At 55.1% G+C, this 20010-nt stretch overlaps 1 protein-coding gene across 1 annotated transcript in view; it reads left to right on the forward strand.

Moving 5' to 3' along the window:
• Nucleotides 1-696: 696 nt before the first annotated feature.
• Nucleotides 697-20010, forward strand: part of SCRIB (scribble planar cell polarity protein) — a gene marked incomplete at both ends in the record, with an annotated part of 101818 nt that continues 82504 nt past the window's right edge. Inside the window, 5 exons of the mRNA XM_079533726.1 lie at nt 697-858; nt 17112-17229; nt 17462-17540; nt 18819-18908; nt 19325-19381. Of these exons, the coding sequence (XP_079389852.1) occupies nt 697-858; nt 17112-17229; nt 17462-17540; nt 18819-18908; nt 19325-19381 (506 nt within the window). The remainder of the gene's footprint in view (nt 859-17111; nt 17230-17461; nt 17541-18818; nt 18909-19324; nt 19382-20010) is intronic.

A 20010-nucleotide genomic window follows, 5' to 3' on the forward strand; every position in this document is an offset into this window, starting at 1 on the left:
CAGCTGTTCCAGCACCTCACTGCTCTCACAGCAAAGAACTTCCCCTGACATCCAACCTTAATCTGCCCTCTCTCAACTTCAACCCCTTTCCCCAGCTGCCCGGAGAGGCTGTGATGCCCCATCCATCCCTGGAGGTGTTCGAGGCCAGGTTGGATGGGGCCCTGGGCAGCCTGGGCTGCTGTGAAATGTGGAGGTTGGTGGCCCTACTGTGGTGGTGGGGGTTGGAGCTTCGTGATCCTTGGGGTCCCTTCCAACCTGGGCCATTCTGCGATTCCCCGAGCATCCTCTGCCCAGCGCACGTTACCGCTCTTTCCAACAAGGAATCGTTCCCGTTTCCATTCCGAACGTTCCCAGCACCACTCGAGGCCGTCGCCAGCAGCTCCCGGGGCACAGCGCGGCTTCCCGTCGCCCCGCCGCCTTTCGGTGCCGCACCGACCGCTCCGCTCCGCTCCCCTCCGCTCCGCACTCCGTTTCCCGACGCCGCCCGCGGGGGGCGGGCCGAGCCGCGTCCCGTCGGCGGCGGTGCTCTCGCACGGCGGTGCCGCGGTGCCGCCCGGCCCTTCCCCGCTCGGCGCCGCCCCCTCCGCACGGCACATCCGGGCCCTCCCCCCCCAACCCCGGGCGGCCCTTCCCGGCGCGGCTCTCCCGGTTTCTCCCCCCCTCCCCTCTCCCCTCCCCGGACCGATCCGGGCCGCGATGCTGCGCTGCGTCCCGCCGCTCTGGCGCTGCAACCGGCACGTGGAGGCGCTGGACCGGCGGCACTGCTCGCTGCAGGCCGTGCCCGAGGAGATCTACCGCTACAGCCGCTCGCTGGAGGAGCTGCTGCTGGACGCCAACCAGCTCCGCGAGCTGCCCAAGGTGAGGCCTCGGCCCGGCCCCGCCTCGGCCCCGGGACCGCGGCCCGGCGTTCCGCTCCCTTCCCCCGCCCGTCGGCGCGGCCTTCGCGGCGCTCCCGGCGGAGCTCCGGGCCTGGATCGCCCCGCGGGCTGCGGCCCCGAAGCCGCCCGGAGCCGCGAGCGGGGCCGGCTGCGAGCTCGGGAGCTTCGGCGCTTCGGCGCCGGGTGGGGGCGGCGCGAACGGAAGGGTTCGTTTCGGTCCGCGGGTCGTAGCGGGCAGGGAGGAAGTTTGTTGTTATTTATTGCCGTGTGCGCCGCTCGGCTTCGGAGTGCACAAAACGCACCGGGAGCCCGCAGTGCGTCCGGAGAAAGGCGGCGGGGCTGAGCGGGGCCGGCGTGGGGTGGAGCGGGGCTCGGGGAGACCTCGGTGTTCCCTGAGTGCGGCCCGTGAGCGGGGCTGGAGCGAGGGGGGGGGGGCGGCCGCCGCTGCCGGGGATCGGCGATAGGACAGGAGGTGATGGGCCCACGTTGGGAGTTCAGGTCGGATATTAGGGGGTGTTTCTTCTTAGTAGGGGTGGTGGTGCGGCGGCACAACTGCACGGGGAGGTGGGGGAATCTCCGTCCCTGGAGGTGTTTAAGAGCCGTGGAGATGTGGTGCGTGGGGACGCGGTCAGCAGGCGCGGTGGGGTGGGTTGGGGTTGGACCGGTGATTCCCTGCGTGTGGCAGGGGGTTGGAGATTAATGACCCTTAAAGTCCCTGCCAACCCCGGCCATTCTGTGATCTCGGTGGTTTGGGTTGGGGTTGGGAGGGTGATCTCGGAGGTCTTCTCCAACCTTCGTGATTCTGTGGTCCTTCCCTAATTCCGATCCACCCCAGCACTCTGCACAGGTGTCGCTGAGGTAAATTGTTGTGTCGGCACAAACGGTGCAGATCCGATGGTGGAGGTCTGTAGGTGTCTGTGGGCAGGACCCGGGTGTCTCCCGTTCCCATGGTTTCCTTCATAGAATCACAGAGCCACAGAATCCCTGGGCTGGAAGGGACCCCTCCTGCCGTGGCCTGGCTGCCCCCCAGCAGCTCGCCCCATCCGTGGCCTTGGGCAGCTCCAGGGATGGCACCCGTGTTTCTGGGCAGCGGTGCTGGGGCCTCACCACCTCTCAGGAAAGGATTTCCCTCTCGCATCTCACTCCAATCTCTCCTATTAACTTAAAAGCCGTTCCTATTGCTGTCAGTCCATGTAAAATGTCAGTCCCCCTTAGAATCTCCCTTCAAGTACTGGGCGGCTGCAGTGATGTCTCCCTGGAGCTTCCTGTTCTCCAGGCCAAACGAGCCTCACTCCCTCAGCCTTTCTCCATGCAGAGGTGCTCCGGTCCTCTGAGCATCGTTGTGGATCTTTGTGGTGATGGTTTTTGTGACCTTTCCGCAGGGAGAGCTCTGAACACAGCCGTGCTCCTTTGTGCTGAATTGGTGGTGAGCAGTGTGGGATGCAGCGAGTCGAGCTGGACTGTGAGCCTGTGCTCTCAGGAGGGAGAGAACCTCGGGACAGGAGTGGAAGGAATTCTGGAAGGAATTCTTCACGCACCCTTGGTGATTGTACCTTTCTTCAAGAGGTGGTTAAGTGTGCTGGAGAGAGGGAGCGTGTCACTGCAGAGTGTTTGGATAGGAGCTCCTAGGAGTAAATGTGAGCCAAGTTGCCTTTTTATTGTAATTATCGAGAGGAAAACGTAACAATGTTGTTGTTCTAAAGTGTCTCGTTGGGCTTCTCTTGTTTCCCCATCCCTGGAAGCACCCAGGGCCGTGGCTGGAGCCCTGGAAGCCTAACGTGGTGGGGAGCATCCAGGCCGTGGTTGGAAATGGGTGATCTTTAAGGTCCTTTTCAACCCAACTTTTTCATGGTTCTGTGAGCTTTAAGGTCCTTTCCAAGCCAACCGTTCAATTCATTCTCTGAACTACTGGTGTGCTCTTATTGCCATCAAGACTGAAAGAAAAAAGGATCTGGGGGGAAAAAAAAGAAAAAAAAAAGCCCAAAGCCTTGCTTTTAATTCAGTCCACAGCGATGTGTTTCATTTTTGCTCCACTGAACCATGAGTGCATCCCTGTCTGTATGGATTCTGCTGCACTGGTGGCTCTTCTCTGTGCCTCCCTGCTCGCTCTTGTTGGAGGCACCCTGAGCCAGTCCAGGTCAGGGATGGAGCGGTGGCTCTTCCTCTGCTGGCTCTCTCCCGTCGTGTCTGTAGGGATGAGCTCCAGGCAGAGATGTTTCTCAGGCTGCTGGGAGGCTGGTGTTGCAGGCAGGTTGGGGCTGATGATGAGCGTCCTCTTGCAGAGGAGGCCCATTGCAACACATCTCAATGAACCTGCTGATCCTCGCTCCTCCTCGCCCTGTGAGCAGTCGCAGCCTTAGCTTGGTTCAGGTAGAGCTGTTTGGACTTCTGCCTGAGCTGCAGACACTGTTTTTTTCTCAGCTTTCAAGAGCATCTTTTGGATGATAAATGTGAGTTTTGTGCTGACACTTGGCTTGTTCTGCAGTCAGGAGGGTCCGATCCTGCCCACTTTACATCTGTCCTCCCCTCTGTGCCTCCTTTCTGCTCTCGCTCTGACTGTACTGGTGGATGCAGTTGCTGAACTCCGGGTTTTACGTCTGCTCTGCTCTGCAACATCAGCACTGGTGCTGTAACCTGTCCTGGCATCGTGGCTGCCTTGGTGGCAATGGAACGTCCTCAGTTTTTAGACTTCTCTGGTGAGGAGTTATCAGAAAAGCAATAGAAAAGAGGGGGGGGGGGGGAAAAAAAAAGGCTGTTGTCCTATAAATGGTGCTTGTAGCCCTGCAGTCCCAAAAGTGGTGGAGAGTCAGAAGAGGTGCAGGGAGCAGAAAGGAGCTTGGTGGGAGGTGTGCAGCAGCTTTTGCACAAGGCAAATCAAGGTTTGCTCGAAATTTACGTAGGCTTAGAAGGGAAATAGGCCTGTTCATGAACGAGTGTGTGTAAAGGCACTGCCTGTGGCTGAGGTGAGGCTCTGCTGCCTATCCTGGCAGTGACCTGGAAGAGAAGTGCTGTGCTGGACTTTGTGTGGTCGCGCTCTTCTGTACGAGTAGAGGTGAGGGTCAGAGGTGCGCAGCTGGGAAACGGCTTTGCACCTCCCATGCTGCCCAAGGAGCTGCTGGGGCTGCCGTGTGGGGAGGAGGGAGCAGAAATGGTGCTTCCCACTGCAGCCACCCCAGCAGATCTCCTGCCGTGGAGCCGCCGATGGCGCGTGGCGCAGATGGGGCTGCTGCGCTCCGGCAGAGCAGGGATGTGCTGGTACAGAACCACCCTTGGGCTGGCACAGGAGGTCATGATGTGAGCAGGGAGAGCTGCTCTCCTGGGTGCCAGGCGGTGTTCCTACACACACATCTCGTGCAGAAGGACGTTGCTGCGGGATACGGCTGCTGTGTGGGCACAAACAGATCCTCCAGCAGCATTACGCAGGGCGGTCAATTACTGAAGTGTGTGTGTAGGGGAGGGACAGGAGGGTAATAAAAGGGGATCAAGTAGAAAAACACGAATGAGAGTACGCAGTCATTGTTAGCACGCCCAGCCAGAGCAGTTTGTTTTCAAGGGTGCAAAGCAGCTTGATTTTGGGGGAAGGCAGCGGTGGTGGATTTGAAGTGAAGGAATAGAGGGGTGGCATGGTTTTCTTCTGGACCAGCACTTCCCACATCCCCTTCTGATGCTGTTTAGCCCTGGATCCGATGAGAGGATGTGTGAGCCTCTGGCACTGCTGAGTGACAAGGCTGTGCTTCCTTGGACTCTTCCTTCCTTGGCTGGAGAGGTGAATGCATGTTTCTCTCCTCCCAGCAGTGCTCAACTGCCTGCCGTCTGCTGCTGCTCCTCTTTATTTGTCCCACGTGGAATGTTGTCTGTGCCGAGTCTGGGTTTCGCACCGTGGTGGCTGAACTCTGCTTGCTTGAGTGATGGATGAAATCAATGCTGGGAGCATCTGCTGCCTTGCGGTGGGGATTTGCTGCCAGGTGATATGGGTGCTTAAATGGAAGGTGATCTTATTTGAGAAGTTCCCCCTGCTCTTCGCTGGGTGCCTGAGATCCAGAGATCTGCCTTGCTGGCGTAGTCCGCAATGTGGGGTTTGGAGGTGCTGATCTCACCAGAAAGGACTGAATCGTAGCATTCCAGTTGGAAGGGACCCATAGGGAGCACCCGACATGAAGGTGGTGTGGCATTTGGACCGCGGAGGTGTGGATGGAGCAGAGTGTGGTCGGTGGGATCTGCTCTCAGAGCCTGGATGTGGACTCGGGGATCCTTTGTGGGTCTGTGCCAACGGGTGACATTCTGTGATTCGTTCCTTTCTGATGGGGTTGGCATCTCAGAACTGCTCAGCGCGGGCTGCGTGGGTCCGGTGCCTTTTGCTGAGGAACGCTCGGGTTTGGGGCATGGGAGGCACCGGGGAGGTCAGGAGACACCTGGGAGGAGCGGAGATTGGGACCTGGTGGAGGAGGAGGAGGAGGAGGTGGAGCTGAGCAGGGACTGCAGATAATGAGCCCGGGTGGTGGGCTGGGAGGAGGCCTGGTGTCGGCAGCAGCATGCAGCGGGACGTGGGGACCGGGGGCTGCAGGGACACCTGGACAGCAAGAGCTGTGAGTCGGGGATGGGAAAGAGGACAAACGTGGCTGATCGGAGCCCAGGGCTGATGGGATCCCGAGGGTTCTGAGCAGTGGTGGATGTGGAAAGGTGCGTCTGATTGAGGGGATGCGGTTTCCCCACTTTGCTCCGTCCTTACCAAAAACTCCCTGGTCAGCTGCGCGGTGTTTTGTGTCCTGCTGCGTGGCGAGCTGCTTCCATCTCACGCTGAAGAGCAGAAGAGGTGCACGCCTGGCTGGAGCAGCCCGGAGGAGGGCAGCCCTGCAGACCCCGTCCTGTTGCTGTTTGCACGGTCTCAGCCTCGGCTGGCAGAGTGCTCCAGGCTCCTCCTGCTGGGCTGCAGTTGGCCCAGGGTGCGAGCATCGCTGCCCTTTGTCCGGAGCAGGACAAAACCCAGAGCCCTGTTTGTCACTTTCCCAAGACGAGGTGGAGCCTCCGAGCCTAATTAAGCTTTTAATTTTCTGGCATCTGCGGCTTGCAAGCAGGGTGGCGTCTTTTATTTACTTGCATGGCGGAGTGGAGCTGCTCCTTTTAATCTGACCATGCTAATAGCCTTTCCCTGAGAAAGCTGGGAGCCGTGAATCACCCATCAGTGCTGGCCCTGCCCAGTGAGACCCAGCGTGCTCCGTGCCCAGCGAGGGCTGCAGCAGGCACCGCTGTGTCATGGTTGTGTCAGATCTGCACGCTGCTTGCCTCGGTTAGCAGAACCAGCCAGCAAACTGGTTTGGCTTGATTGTTACCTGTGCACAGGGCTGGCACTGCTCCGTGCCTCTCAGGGGCTGTATAGTTAATGTGTACACATGGATGTGGGTTTGGTGCTCTGAAAGCCGACTTGCTGGGTGTGCTGCTACCCAGATGATAAACAGGGCAGGCTGTGTCACCCTCGTTCTCCTCTGTGCTGTAACTGCCTGTCTTATAAATGACAGAACCCCAGCATGGCCTGGGTTGCACAGGAGCACAGCGCTCACCTGGTTCCAATCCCCTGTTGTGTGCAGGGTCGCCAACCAGCAGCCCAGGCTGCCCAGAGAACCCACAGGGTGCCATAAGGATCCATAGTGAGCCACAGTGATCCATAGGGTGCCATAGGGATTGATAGGGTGCCATTGGGATCCACAGGGTGCCATAAGGATCCACAGGGTGCCATAGGGACCCATACTCATAGAATCACAGAACCCCAGCGTGGCCTGGGTTGCACAGGAGCACAGCGCTCACCTGGTTCCAATCCCCTGCTGTGTGCAGGGTCGCCAACCAGCAGCCCAGACTGCCCAGAGCCACATCCAGCCTGGGTGGTGAGGAGAGGAAATGTTGTGCTGGAGTGGCAGTAGCTGAGAATCGGCTCGTTGACGGGGAAAAAAGAGCTCGTGCAACTCCAGGTGTTGAGGAGCAAGGAGGTGATTTTACATAGACTTTAGTGGACTACCAACAAGAGCTGACCACGCACTTCTGTGTGAGCTCCAAGGTGTGTGGTTGCCTTCATGTTGGTGTGCCCTGCGTCCTGCTGGGAAGAAACTCGGATCTTGGAGGAGGAGGAGGATCAAGTGAGTGCAGCAGTGAGGCAGGAAGGCGGGCTGGGAGATGAGGCTCAGTGAAGGCAGGAGGTTTTGGTGCTGTGGCTGAGATGATGCTGCCTCTCACGCGTGCTCCCCTTTGCTGGTTCTGCACTACAAAGTGAGGTCATCAGCAGCAGCACCCACTCGGTCTTTCCTCTGGGTTCAGCGATCTCGTAACTGCAAACCTCCAGATACGGCTCTGTGATGTGGTTGATGGTGTCTCCTGTCTGTGGCTGCGTGGGATGAGTTTGCACCTTGGAGTTCTTCCTGTTCCTCGGTGATACCACTGGCAAATGTTTACCTTCCGTTGCTCCTGATCGTGGGCACTGCTTCTAGATGAATAAATACTGTATCACCCTGGCCCCACAGCTCATTTGGTAATTATCTGCTCACATCTCTGAGATCCCTCCTTATTCCCTTCGGCTGTTCTCTGATTATCTGCTGGGAATAATTTGGGGTGGTGTTTAATTGATGATTAGGGGTTAACCTCCTTAGGTCTCACCCGACCTGCTGTGCGTGTTCCCCTGAATATTCCTGGATTGCCAGGGATCGCAGAACAATTTGAGGCTGGCAGGGACCTCGGGCTCCATCAGGCCCACCCCAGGGATACCCAGAGCAGGTGCCCAGCAGCTGTTGAACATCTCCAAGGAGGAGACCCTGCAGCCCCTGGGCAGCCCATGCTGCTGCTCAGCCACCCGCACAGCAGAGTGCTTCCTGATGGGCAGAGGAACCTCTCGTGCCACAGCTGGTGAGGTTGCCTCTTGTCCTGGTACTGAGCAGTGCTGAGCAGAGCCTCCTCCATCCTCTGTGCCCTCCCGGCAGCATCTGTGGGCACTGATGGAATCCCCCAAGCTGCTGTTTCTCCAGGCTGAGCAGCCCCAGCATTGACCCTTGGGGCACGTTGCTCATTCCTGGCCTCCACCCAGACCTTGCAACTGCTGGCCACCATCACTGGCCTGTCCAGGTGGTTCTCAGTCCTCCTCTCCATCTCCCCCATATCATTCTGTGAATGTGTGATCTTTGCATCCAGCCAATGCTCGGCAGCTTCTCTTTGAAGGCATGTGGGGGACTGAGTGTCAGAGGCAGTACCGAATTGCAGAAGGTGACCATACCCGCTGCTCCCCTCATCCATTCCTTACAGGACGTTACCACACTGGTTAGGCATGATGAACCCATGCTGTCTGCTCTGGGTGGTTTTTACCCTCTCTCATGTCCGGATTTGCTCTTGGTCACCTTCCCAGGCTCTGAGTTGAAGCTGCCCAACCTGGAGTCTCCTGATCCTCCTTTTGCCCTTCTTGAAGATCGGAGTGGCATCACTTGCCTCCAGATGCAGGGTTTGATGCCTTGGGTTTGATGGCTTTACTTCCATGTCTCCTCGACAAACACAGATGAGGAAGAGCAGTGAAGGAGCATGGTGGGGCCTCAGATGCTCTGTGCGTGGTTCATAGCGAGCACGGCTCTCAGCTGTGCTGTTCTTCAAGGTTCCCAATTCCTCCTCCTCCTCCCATTTCCAGTTCTGGGCATTTCGTGGTGTCTGAGCTGCTCCCTGGAGAGCCCCTTTGACACCTTCCTATTTGCGTCCTTCCTGTCCACAGAAGCTGTTGGTGCCTTTTGTCTGAAGATCTCCTGCTCCCTCCTTCCACACGGGACGTTTCACTCTTCCTAGAACCTTTTCCAGCCCCAAATGCACTCCTCTGGACCCCAGGATTGTGATTTGCAGTGCTGTGGTTGCCCTGCTCAAAATCAGCTCATCCTCCCCGGCCATGCCTGCCCTGTCTGCTTCCCAGCTCCAGGATTAGAGCTGATTTGTGGTTTCATTTGGTTCGGGGGTTTTGTTTCTGTTGTGCCTCTCAAAGTCACTTGCAGTGCTAGAGATGCGTGCTGTATGAATGCACGGGGCTGCAAGAAAATGCACTCCTACTTGAAACAGTTGGGACAGGTTATTGTCTGACTCTTGGCATTACTCCCTATTGCTAACATTTGTGACATTACAGATAAGGAAATTGCCTTTGTAATTGCTGGCTGGCTCTTCTATGGTCAAAAAATGGCTGAGGAGGAGGAGGTGGTGAATCGGGTCTCTTTTTTGACCCTGGTGTGGAGGTTGGAGGGGACCACAAGGAGAGATGCTGTGCTGGGGAGGGGGGGGAAAGGGTAGGATGGCGAGAAAGGATGGGGCTGGAGAGCGAGGGGGTTGTCTGCTGTTGCTTCTTCATTTGAGATGCACTCTGAGGCGATGAATTACTGCAGTTCTGTTAAAAACAGAACAAAAACACGACAGAGCCCCAAACTCAGCTCTTTGCAAGAGCAGAGCGTTAACTGTGATGCTGATTCTGACTTGGGGATTTCCTCTCTGCAGCTCTGACTTAGTTTTTGTTGTTTCGTTTGGACCAGAGATCCCACTTTACTCCCACTTTGCTCCACTTTGCTCCTGCATCAGATTCTGGGACACTGTTGCTGTCTGCAGCCCAGCAGTTGCTGTGCTCCCCCCCCCCCCCCCGGGGGGGCTGCATTCCTTTGTCCCGGTAAATGCCTATAGGAAGAGGCAGCTGGCTGAGCGCTTGGCGTGGAGACAGCTCGCTTTGTCTCAGCTGGAATGCGCTCCCGATGGTGAAGCGCTTTTATAGATTTCAAGTGCATTCCTCAGGGCCTGATCCGTGGGGTTAAATAGTCGGAAATCCGGCTGGGCTGCATTACGGAGAGCTGCGTTACTGCGGCCGTGGGTCTGCAGCCCGGTGCTTAGCTATTTCAGAGCAGTTTCTCCTTGGGATTGCGGAGCTGCTGCCTTTCAGGTGCTGCCATGTGCGCCTGTGGTCAGAAGAGGCCAAAGCTGCAGTGGTGAAGGAGTGAAGGATGGAACGCTGCTGCAGTTGGATTTGCTATTTGGCAAGATCCCTTGTTTGGGATGGCGAATGGATGTGTGACTGCTGCACGTGGTCTTGTGCTTACTCAGGTGTGTCTGAGTGTCCTGGCAGCGTGCACGAAGCTGGTGTAGGTAACCTGCTTTGGCAGGGGGTTGGACTCGATGATCTCTGGAGGTCCCTTCCAACCCCTACAATTCTGTGATTCGGAGGGGTCTGTGAGGACCGTCCTGGTGTGAGGTGTGTGAGTGGTGGGAGCAGAGCCCCAGTCATTAAGGTTGGAAAGCAGCACTAAGACCACCAAGACCAGCTGTTGGCCCGTCTGTGCCATGCCCACTGGCCGTGTCCCCAAGTGCCACATCTCCACGGTCTCGAACACCTCCAGGAATGGTGATTTCCCCCGCTTCCTTGGGCAGCCCATGCCGCTGCATCACCCCTCTTTGGAGAGGAAATTCTTCCTCATGTCCAACCTGTCTCCTGGTGCAACGTGAGGCCATCACCTCTTAGCCTGTTGCTGTTACCTGGGAGCAGAGGCCGACCCCCACCCACCTACAACCTTTCAGGGAGTGGTGGAGAGCAGTGAGGTCTCCCATAGGGACCTCACCGAGGTCTCTTGGCATCAGGGCTTCCCTTCAAACCTGGGTGCTGCCCTTCCGCTGGAGCTCCGTGCTGTTCTGATCTCTTGGTTACGCTGGTCCTGCTCAAGTCCATTAATCTCACTGCATTTCAGGTGGAATAATTCCTTTTTCTTGCACTTTGCATTCTGGCTATATGTATTGCTGGGGCCATTTCTCCCAGGGTGGGGGGAAAGGTGTGTGCCGAGTTCTGCTCTGGTGATGAAACGCAGCAGGCCGTGCTGTGCTGCAGCTGGCTGCTCCTGCTCTGCTGCAGGGCTGTGTTTCTGTCTGTGTGTCCAGCTGAGGGCTGGAAGTCTGTCTGGTTCTGTGGCCTCACCTGTAATGAGTTGGCTTTGAGCGCAGTGACTTGGAAGGACCGAGTTCAGCCTTAAAGGTGATCAGCTCCCGAGCGCTTTGCTTTGTAGTTCTGCTCCCAGCTCGGTGTGGATCTCTCCCATGCAGCTGCCTTTGCCCAGAGGCAATCCTGCTGGCGCTGCCATCAAAGCGTGGCTTTTCCTTTCGTCGCAGGTGGAGGAGGAGGAGCCCCGCTCTGTTCACACTTCTCATGGTGGGTTTGACACATGCAGGGCAGTCCCTCTTTGCACCAAGGAGCCGCTCACGCTGCTCACAGCTCTGCCCACAGCAGCTGAGCGCTGTGCCTTGGCTCTGGTTGGGGACAGGTGGTGAGTTGTGCTGCGTGCTGCTGTGACCCCGCTTCTTGGAGCATGGGAACCAGGTGCTGGGCATGTGAATCACCGGGAGAGTTGTAATTACCCTCCTGCTCCAGAGTCTGGTTTGGCCTTTAATTAAACGTGTGCTGTCCTGCTGAAGGCAGTGGGGCTGTTCCAGCAGGGCCTGACAGCTGGACTTGAAATTCTCCTAAGAGTTATGAGGTGTAGGGAGGACCTGTCCTTATCGCTGCGCTGTGAGGGTTGGAAGGTGAGCAGGAGCTGTGCTTGGAGCCCCTCCAGCTTGGGCTGGAAGTGCAGAAGCACGCTGGCATCATAGAATCATAGAATCACCAAGGTTGGAAAGGACCTAAAAGATCATCCAGTCCAACCGTTCACCTATTTCCAATAGCTCCCACTAAACCACGTCCCTCAACACAACATCCAGCCTTTCCTTGAACACCCCCAGGGTCGGTGACTCCACCACCTCCCAACCTGATCCATCCTCACCTGATCCAACGCCTGCACCTCTGGGCCTTTGTCCTCAGGGCAGCCCTGGGCTCAGGTTGTTTTTGAGGAAACGAGGAGGGGTCCAAGCCTGGCATGTGGCCCTGGGAGCTTAGAACACACTGCTGGTTCTGACTGCCAGGGCAGGAATGTTCTGTGCGGTTCTGGCAAAGGCTGTGTTTACATGGTGAAGGCAGTTCCTGGTCTCCAGATGGATAAGTTGTTGCTCCCTTATCTGAGTAGCATCGCAGGCAGGGTCATTGTGGCTTCTGACCTGGCTTTGTTCTGTGGCGCTGCAGCCTTGGGAAGCACTCTGTTGGGTGTTCTTCTGCCTATAGCAGAGCGCTGCCCAGACGGTGGTGGTGGTCAGTGCCTTGGTATGTGGATGGAGACGATGTGGTGACACCCCTGAGGGACAGGATGACATCCCGAGAGACCAAAGCAGAGGGAATGCTTCACTGCGTCTCCTTGGAACGGGCTGGGGGAGCTCCTTGGCCATTAACCCTGTGGGAGTGTTGGCTCTCCAGGTCTGCCTTCAGGAGTCTGTTGTTTCTGGGAAATGACGTAGTCGAGTGGTATTTCAAAGGGTTCATTCTGATCCTTTTATCCATTGTCCTTTCTCCTTTTTGCATTTTCCACTTCTTGATTCCTCTGAATGAGTGAGCAGAGGGAGGAGGCAGGGCCCTGCCAGGCGTTGCCCTGCATTAGAAGGCAGCCTTTGGAGGTGGGTCCCATCCTGGCATCGTGCTCTGAAAGCTGCTGTTCCTGACCAGTACTCTGTTATAACCCTTCATTCACGTCCTGGGGCCTTGTCACAGCCTCAGTGGTCATGCTGGCACCTTCACAGGTACGAGTTGGCAGCCCATGGCTGGGGTGGGTGCACTCTTTGCTGGATGGCAAACCAGCTGATGGCCGGGACCTGAGAGGTGGTGAACAGAGTGCTGTCCTGCTGACGAATGGCCACGAGCAGTGTTAGGCAGGGGTCAGTACTGGGGGTGGCCCTGTTTGGTATCTTTATTGGCCATCTGGATGAAGGCGTTGAGTGCACCCTTCATAAGTTGGTGTGGGACACTGAGCTGGGATGAAGCACTGATCTGCCCGGTAAAGGAAGGCCCTACAGAGAGAGCTGGATTGATTACTGGGCTTAAGAAAATGGGATGAAATCCAACAAAAACAAGTGCTGGGTCCTGCTCTTTGGTCACAACAGCCCCATGCATTGCTACAGGCATGAGATGGAGTGGTGGAAAGGTGTGCAAAGGAAAAGGATCTGGGGGTATTGGCTGATGCTCAGTTCACTGTGAGCCAGCAGTGTGCTGGGTGGCCAAGAAGACTGATGGCATCCCAGCTTGTGCCAGGAACAGTGCAGCCAGCAGAGCAGGAGGTGCTCATCCCTCTGTACTCAGCTGTGGTGAGGCTGCACCTCAGTGCTGTGCTCAGAGCAAGACACCGGGGCCCTGCAGCCTGCAGAGAGGTAGGAGTGAGGTGTGCCCAGGCAGCAGTGATAGAACAAGGGCTGATGGCCTGACTTTGTGCCCAGGGAGGTTCAGGTTGCATATTAGAAACAATCTCTTCTTGGAAAGAGTGGTTGATGCAGTGGCACAGCTGCACAGGGAGGTGAGGGAGTCAGCGTCCCTGGAGGTGCTCCAGAACCGTGGAGACTTGGCACCTGGGGATGTGCTCAGTTAGAATCATAGAATCATAGAATCACCAAGGTTGGAAAAGACCTCAAAGCTCATCCAGTCCAACCGTTCACCTATTCCCAACAGCTCCCACTAAACCATGTCCCTCAGCACAGCATCCAGCCTTTCCTTCAACACCCCCAGGCTCGGTGACTCCCCCACCTCCCTGGGCATCCATTGCAGTGCTGCCCACCTTTCTGACAAGTAATACTTCCTCATGTCCAGCCTGAATCTCCCCTGCCATGGCTTGGGGTTGAACTGGATGAACTTTGTGGTCCTTTCCAGCCCTAATGATCGTGTGATTCTGCGAAGTGTGCCTGGTGAAATTGCAGAGCACCCATCCCTGTTGCTGTTCAGAGCCTCCTCTCACAGCGTTGAGCAGCCCTCTGGGGCTGACCTCAAGAGATCCCTCCCAGCCTCAGCTGTTCTGTATTTCTGCTGGACCTGCTGCAGCAAAGCTGTATTTGGGGATCTGTGGCCCTTGCTTGCAGCCCTCACTGTGCGCTCATAGAATCCTATGTCTGTGGGGTCACAGCTCAGGGGATGGGAGCTCGTCAGATTTACCCCGGGTTGTGGCGTGGCCACAGTCGCCCTGAGATCATGGAATCACAGAATGGCCTAGGATGAAAAGCCCCACAATGCTCACCTGGTTCCAACCCCTGCTGTGTGCAGGTCGCCAACCAGCAGCCCAGGCTGCCCAGAGCCACATCCAGCCTGGCCTCCAATGCTTGCAGGGATGGGGGCATCCACAGCCTCCTTGGGCAACCTGTGCCAGTGCTCCACCACTCCTCTGTGCTTTTGTTTAATCTCAGTAGATTCACACAGCACTTAATTTGTCATGGTTTCTGCCCACTGTGCGAAACAAGGTCAGCAGTGATTAGAAAAAGGGATAATTACTGCCCTCCAAAGAGACGTTTGCTTGGGCTTTCACTCTTAGTCCCAGTGACGATTTTAAAATTAATTTGTTCTCTTTCTGCTGTCACAAATGGGTCTGCTGTGCAGCTGTGCTCCCTGGATGTGGTGGTTGGAGTTTGGAGTTCCCAGGTCTCCATGCAGAGCTGGGCGTTGCATCGTGCTGCATTCGGTGTGTGCAGTTCTGTCAGCTCTCCATTCCGTCCCAGTGTCATGGGTTGCTTCACGCTGACTTCAGCCCTGGTAGTGATGAAAAAGGGTCTTCTGGGCAGTGTAGACATGAGGGGTCGCTTGTGTTCTGCTTCATTTTCTTTTCTTGCAGGTATAAAATCTCAATTCTTGCACAGCAGCACTGCGCTCTGCTTGTGGTCTGGTGACCTCTGCCTGGTTTGAATTCTTGTCGCATCAAAGTGTGTTGTTCAGGTCCAGCTTTGCTTACACTCAGGACATGGGATGTGTACTGTTGTTGTGCTGTTTGCTGAATGGAAATTGGTGCACAGATCTGATGACACTCCGTCAGTATTCAGGATCACAGAATGGCGAGAGTTGGAAGGGACCTCAAGGATGATGAAGCTCCAACCCCCCTGTGCCATGCAGGGCCACCAACCTCCCCGTTTCACAGCAGCCCAGGCTGCCCAGGGCCCCATCCAACCTGGCCTTGAACACCTCCAGGGATGGACGGGGCATCACAGCCTCTCTGGGCAGCTGTTCCAGCCCCTCACTGCTCTCACAGCACAGAACTTCCCCTGACATCCAACCTCCATCTGCCCTCCCTCAGCTTCAAACCATCCCCCTTGTCCTGCAGTATTGGGTCAGGAAGAAGTGATAGGTGTGAGAAGGGGATGCACAGGATGGGATATTTTGCAATATTGCAAGCGGCTCCAAGAGGTGAAGTATGAAGAACTGAAGGTGTCACGGTAGCGCAGTGCTTGAGTTGGCCTGCAGTTGGTTCACAAGCATTTTCAGTACTGTAGGTGTGCTGGTACGAGGCGATACATAATTCCCACGTATCTTGCAATATAGCATGATTTTATTCCAGTAAATTCTATTGTATTTTATCCAGAAGTCTGCACAAGTGATGTGAGATGCTCACGGTTGGTACCAGAGGCACAGCAGTTGGGGCTGCGGCCGTGGATGAGCTCTTCCCTTTGTTGCTCTCCAGCAGCACACTCTTCCCCAGCCCAACACAATGTCTTGCCTGGAATTTCCTTGCATTCTAAAATTAGGAGAAGGATTCAAGGAACAATGGCAAATCAAGCTCTGCATCTCCTGCTCTGCTTGGGGCTTTGTTGTCATGTAGACTTTCACCTACTTCCTTTCTTCTTAAACTGATTTTGCGTTAGATAAACTGAATTAAAGAGAGCTCGTGCTGCTTGACGTCAGAAGGGCTTTGCTTTTCTGCTGCAAAGCTTTTGGTCCACGGCGGAGAAGGGTCTGCAGTCAGATGATGGACCTCATCGTGGTCCCTTCTGTGGGGAGAGCTGCTCTCCTCGTGGTCTGTGCATCTTTGCATCTTTTTCCTGATACCTGGGGAGAGACAGATTGGGAATCAGGAAAAGGTTCTGCAGTGGATGTGGAGCAGCTGCTAAGGGCAGCAGGCACAGCGCTGAGCTGCCAGAGCTCAGGAGGTGTTGGGATGCTGCTTTCAGACCCGGGGTTTGCAGAGCTGCTGCGTGGGGCTGTGGGTTGGACCTGCTGGTCCTTATGGGTCCCTTCCAACGAGGGGCTTTCTGTGATTGCGTTTGGCGCTTCACAATCAGCAGTTTGTTCCTTGTGTTTCGTTGGCATCGTGGGTTATTACCTGTAAAGGTTTGGTTGTCTGAACCCTCTGAACTGGTGGGGACGACCCAGAGCACTCTGTAGTGTGGCAGAAGGCAAACGCGTACAGGCAAAGGCTTCTGCACTATTGCAGATGTGTGGAATGGGCTCTGGATGTACCTGGGGGTTATAGGTGAGCTTTTTAAGCTGTCTGACTTTCTGCAGTGCCTTATGACTGTCTGTTATCCCAGCACAATCCAGGAAATGCAGCAAACACCACAGCTTGGTTTCCATCCTGTCCCATACCCCATATCCAGCAGTAGGAGCAGCTGCAGGACTGTAGGAGCTGCTTATTGTGATAGAGTGTGCTTGGTGGTAAAAGTACTGAGAGCTGTTAATGTCTGGAAAGAGGGTGTCTGGTTGGATCTTCCAATTTACCACCAAATAATTAATTTCCAAAGTCAGGGGCGTGAAGAAGTCGGGTACTGTTGGACTAGCAGACCTCTAAGGGTCACTCTGAGTCCATGAGTTTCTATGAGAAATATTTGCTTTCCTCCTCCAGTTCTTGGTTCTTGGGTCCTGCAGACAGTTTACTCTCTTTTTTTCCAGTCCATGTGGTACAAACATTTCCCTGCAGGTTGGGAACATCTTTGATGTCCTGGCAAGACGAACTGCCATAAGCATCTGCTGTACAGTGAGGATGGGAGTTTGGTTGGGATGTCCCTTAGTTTTTCTCCTTCGTTGGCTTCTCTGAGCCATGAACATCACAGGTCTGCTGGCAGCTGCTGTGCAGTGATCCCTGCACTGTGCACTGCTTGAATGCCTGGGTGCTCTGTTTCATGGCACATCTTACAAGGGAAGGAGAAGGGCAGTGGTGTGATGGAGATGTTACATCAGTCATTAAGTTAACCTCACTAATTGCTGACTTTCGCCCTCGTCTCTGCAGGCTGTAATTGGGGCTCCCATCTGTGCAGCAGTGCACTTCGAAGCCTCACCAGGGCGCTGAGAGGAGATGATGGGAACTGGGGTTTGCCCTGAGGTGAGAATTGCTCACAGAGAGTCGCTGACCCGTTTCTGTTCTCTTTCTGCCCCAGCCTTTCTTTAGGCTTTTGAACCTCCGTAAACTGGGCCTGAGTGACAATGAGATCCAGAGACTTCCCCCCGAGGTGGCCAACTTCATGCAGCTGGTGGAACTGGACATCTCCCGCAATGGTAAGGCCGGCTCCGTGCCCCTCGGCACCACATCTCTGCACTTCTGCTCTGAAAGAGGCATTTCCCTTTCGCAGTGCTGCAGAGTGGTCCATCGTGGGGCTGGAGCTGTGAACATATCAACATTCACTTGTCTTGCTGTGTCTCAGGCTGTCACTGGTACCAGGTGTCCTGTTTTCTACACAATAGACTCTTTCCGGGCCTCTGTTTCTTTCACGTCTTTTGTTTCCCCTAGACATTCCAGAAATTCCAGAAAGCATCAAATTCTGCAAATCCTTGGAGATCGCAGACTTCAGTGGGAATCCCCTTTCCAGGTAGGAGGGTGCATTGCAGCCCCTTTGTGCAGCTGGGAATGAGAGCTGAAGTTCTCCATCCTTTTTCTGGTCTGCGTCTCGCAATCGTCTTCCCTTTGCCAAGACCTTTGCTTGTCTGCTCCATGACACATGGGACATTCAGCATAGGGAAGAGCTGGTGCCAGTTCCTTCTTCTGCAGGGCCTGTGGCTTGGTTCCTGAGGCTTTGTTCATGTCGATGCCACTGCTGTGGGTGGCAAGGACTTCTGTCCTCCTAGCATAGGTTGGTTCCTCTCTTCCTCCTTCGCTGTGCTGCACAAAGCAGAGTGGGTGAGGGCTGATAGGATTACAGAGAACTGGTAGGAAGGCTGCATGTTGTCATTCGTTATCTCTTGGACCTTTTTGCTCTTGGCTTTGTTTATAGCTTAGGATGAAATTGTTGGGTTGTTTTGGTATTACAGTGGCCAGAACTATGCCCAAGAACTTTGCCTTCTCTACAGTATTCTGGCTCTACTTGCCTCTATTCTGGCTGTCTTGCGAAGTTTTGGCTTTTCTGCCTTGAGGAGCCACGCTTCCAGGCACTGAATGCCGTGGCTTGTTGTCTGCTGGAGCCCTGGAGATAAGTGCCAGTCTGTCTCCCCATGCCCACTGCTCTTCATACTGCTGGGCAGCTGCTTCCCGTTTCACATTTGAATAGATTTAACTCTGCTTCCCTCTGGTGGTGCCAAACACTGGCAGAAGGGCAGAAGCTTTTCAGTCGCTGGGGATCTCCAAGCACAGGTGTGACATGTAGTACCACAGGCACTTCTAACCCTGCAATGATTTGTCACTTTCTGTGGCTCGGAGTTGTAAGACATGTGTCGTTTGCTCCAGGAACAGCCTATGAACAGGAAAGGATTTCTGCTCTTCAGGGTCTTTCCTTCCTCTATGATACCTCAAAACTCTTTTGGTAATACTGCCTGATTCTGGGGAGTGCAGCAGTATCCATTGCTGAGTATTTGGGTTGGTAGCTCACCCTCCCTCCTTTCAAGTTTTGGTGAATGACCTGGCACAGTTTGGGGTTCGTGCTTAAATACTTGAGAGACGTGTTTGTCACTCGGACGTGCAGCAACTTTGGTGCAAGGGAGTGATGGCATCTTGGAAACGGAGCACGTCCTGGGTCAGGGCTGGTTCCTGCTTCTCCCTTTCACACCTGCTATACCAGTTGGGGTGGGACTGGCTGCCGGGAATGTGAGCAGAGAGCTCAGCACTGGGTTTGTGCTCAGCACTGATGGTGTTTTGTTCTGTTGTCTCTTCACAGGCTTCCTGAGGGTTTCACGCAGCTGCGCAGCCTGGGCCACTTGGCCCTGAACGATGTTTCACTTCAGAGCCTCCCCAACGACATCGGGAAGTGAGTGTGGCTCTGCTCCTCAGCAAGGAGGGGAAGGTGGGAGCGGGGCACCATGCTCACTTGTGCCCTGCAGCTACAGAGTGCTGCTCTCCTGGACGTACTGCACCTCTGGGTATTCTCCTTATTGTGAAAGGCAGCCTGTGAGAAGGTTCCTTTCCTGGATCCCAGCTGCTTATACTACCTACAGTCAATGGCAGAGGCAAGGAGTAAATCCTGGCCTCCCAAGTCCTCCCTCTCCCTTTATGCGTGCCCGTTTGCCCCTTTCCAAACAGATGTGCTCTGTCCTGTGATGATGAAATGATCCATGCACTTGTGCAAGCCACTGGGGGCTGTCTCAAGGGAAGGGATATGAGTATCTTCTTGTATTTCTGTCCTTTCAGTGAATCTGGCCTTCTCATTTCCCTTTTCTCTTGCAGTCTGGCAAACCTGGTGACTCTGGAGCTACGGGAGAACCTGCTAAAGACTCTACCAACGTGAGTGTCACGTGGCTTCAGAGGTCTCCTGCCCCATCACTCCTCCTGATCCGTTGTGGACTTGTAGTAAAGAATCTGTCATTTTGCTTGGGAGAGCTGGAAGCTTTGGTTAGGTCAGCTGCATCTTGCTGCAAGTCTCTAAATTGCCGTGAGGAGGGAGAGAAATGGCACAGGGCTCTAGAGCAGGGGAAGATGCTGTGTCAAGTCTGATTTTTGAGCAGACAGGGTTCTGTGAGGATCCTTATTCCTCCTCAGGTAGAACAAAAGATGATTGTTTTGGAAAAAGAGGAGAAAAGTGTTCTGACGCGGGTGTTGGAAGAGCTCTGCTTTGAAGCCCCATACAAAGTGTCTGCTGCATCTCAGTCAGCTCTGTCAGCTTGTATTCTGCCTGCCTGTTCATCCAGCTGACTTCTGACTCCTGTATGTCAGAAGGGATTCCACCTGACTTTTTTTGAATAGCAGTGAGTTTTGTGGCCACGCTCCGTCTTCAGTGGCTGTACTGTCTCCCTTCCTTAGCATCCTTACTGTTCGTGGCAAGTATTCAGTCTGGCTGCCTGTGTTTTCTTCTACATTCTCCTATTTTGTTTTAAGAGGGCAAAAGAAGCTTCCATTGAGACAAGTACTGCAAG

This window comes from Tetrao urogallus, assembly GCF_951394365.1.
Source record: "Tetrao urogallus genome assembly, chromosome: 3".
NCBI classification, from domain to species: domain Eukaryota; kingdom Metazoa; phylum Chordata; class Aves; order Galliformes; family Phasianidae; genus Tetrao; species Tetrao urogallus.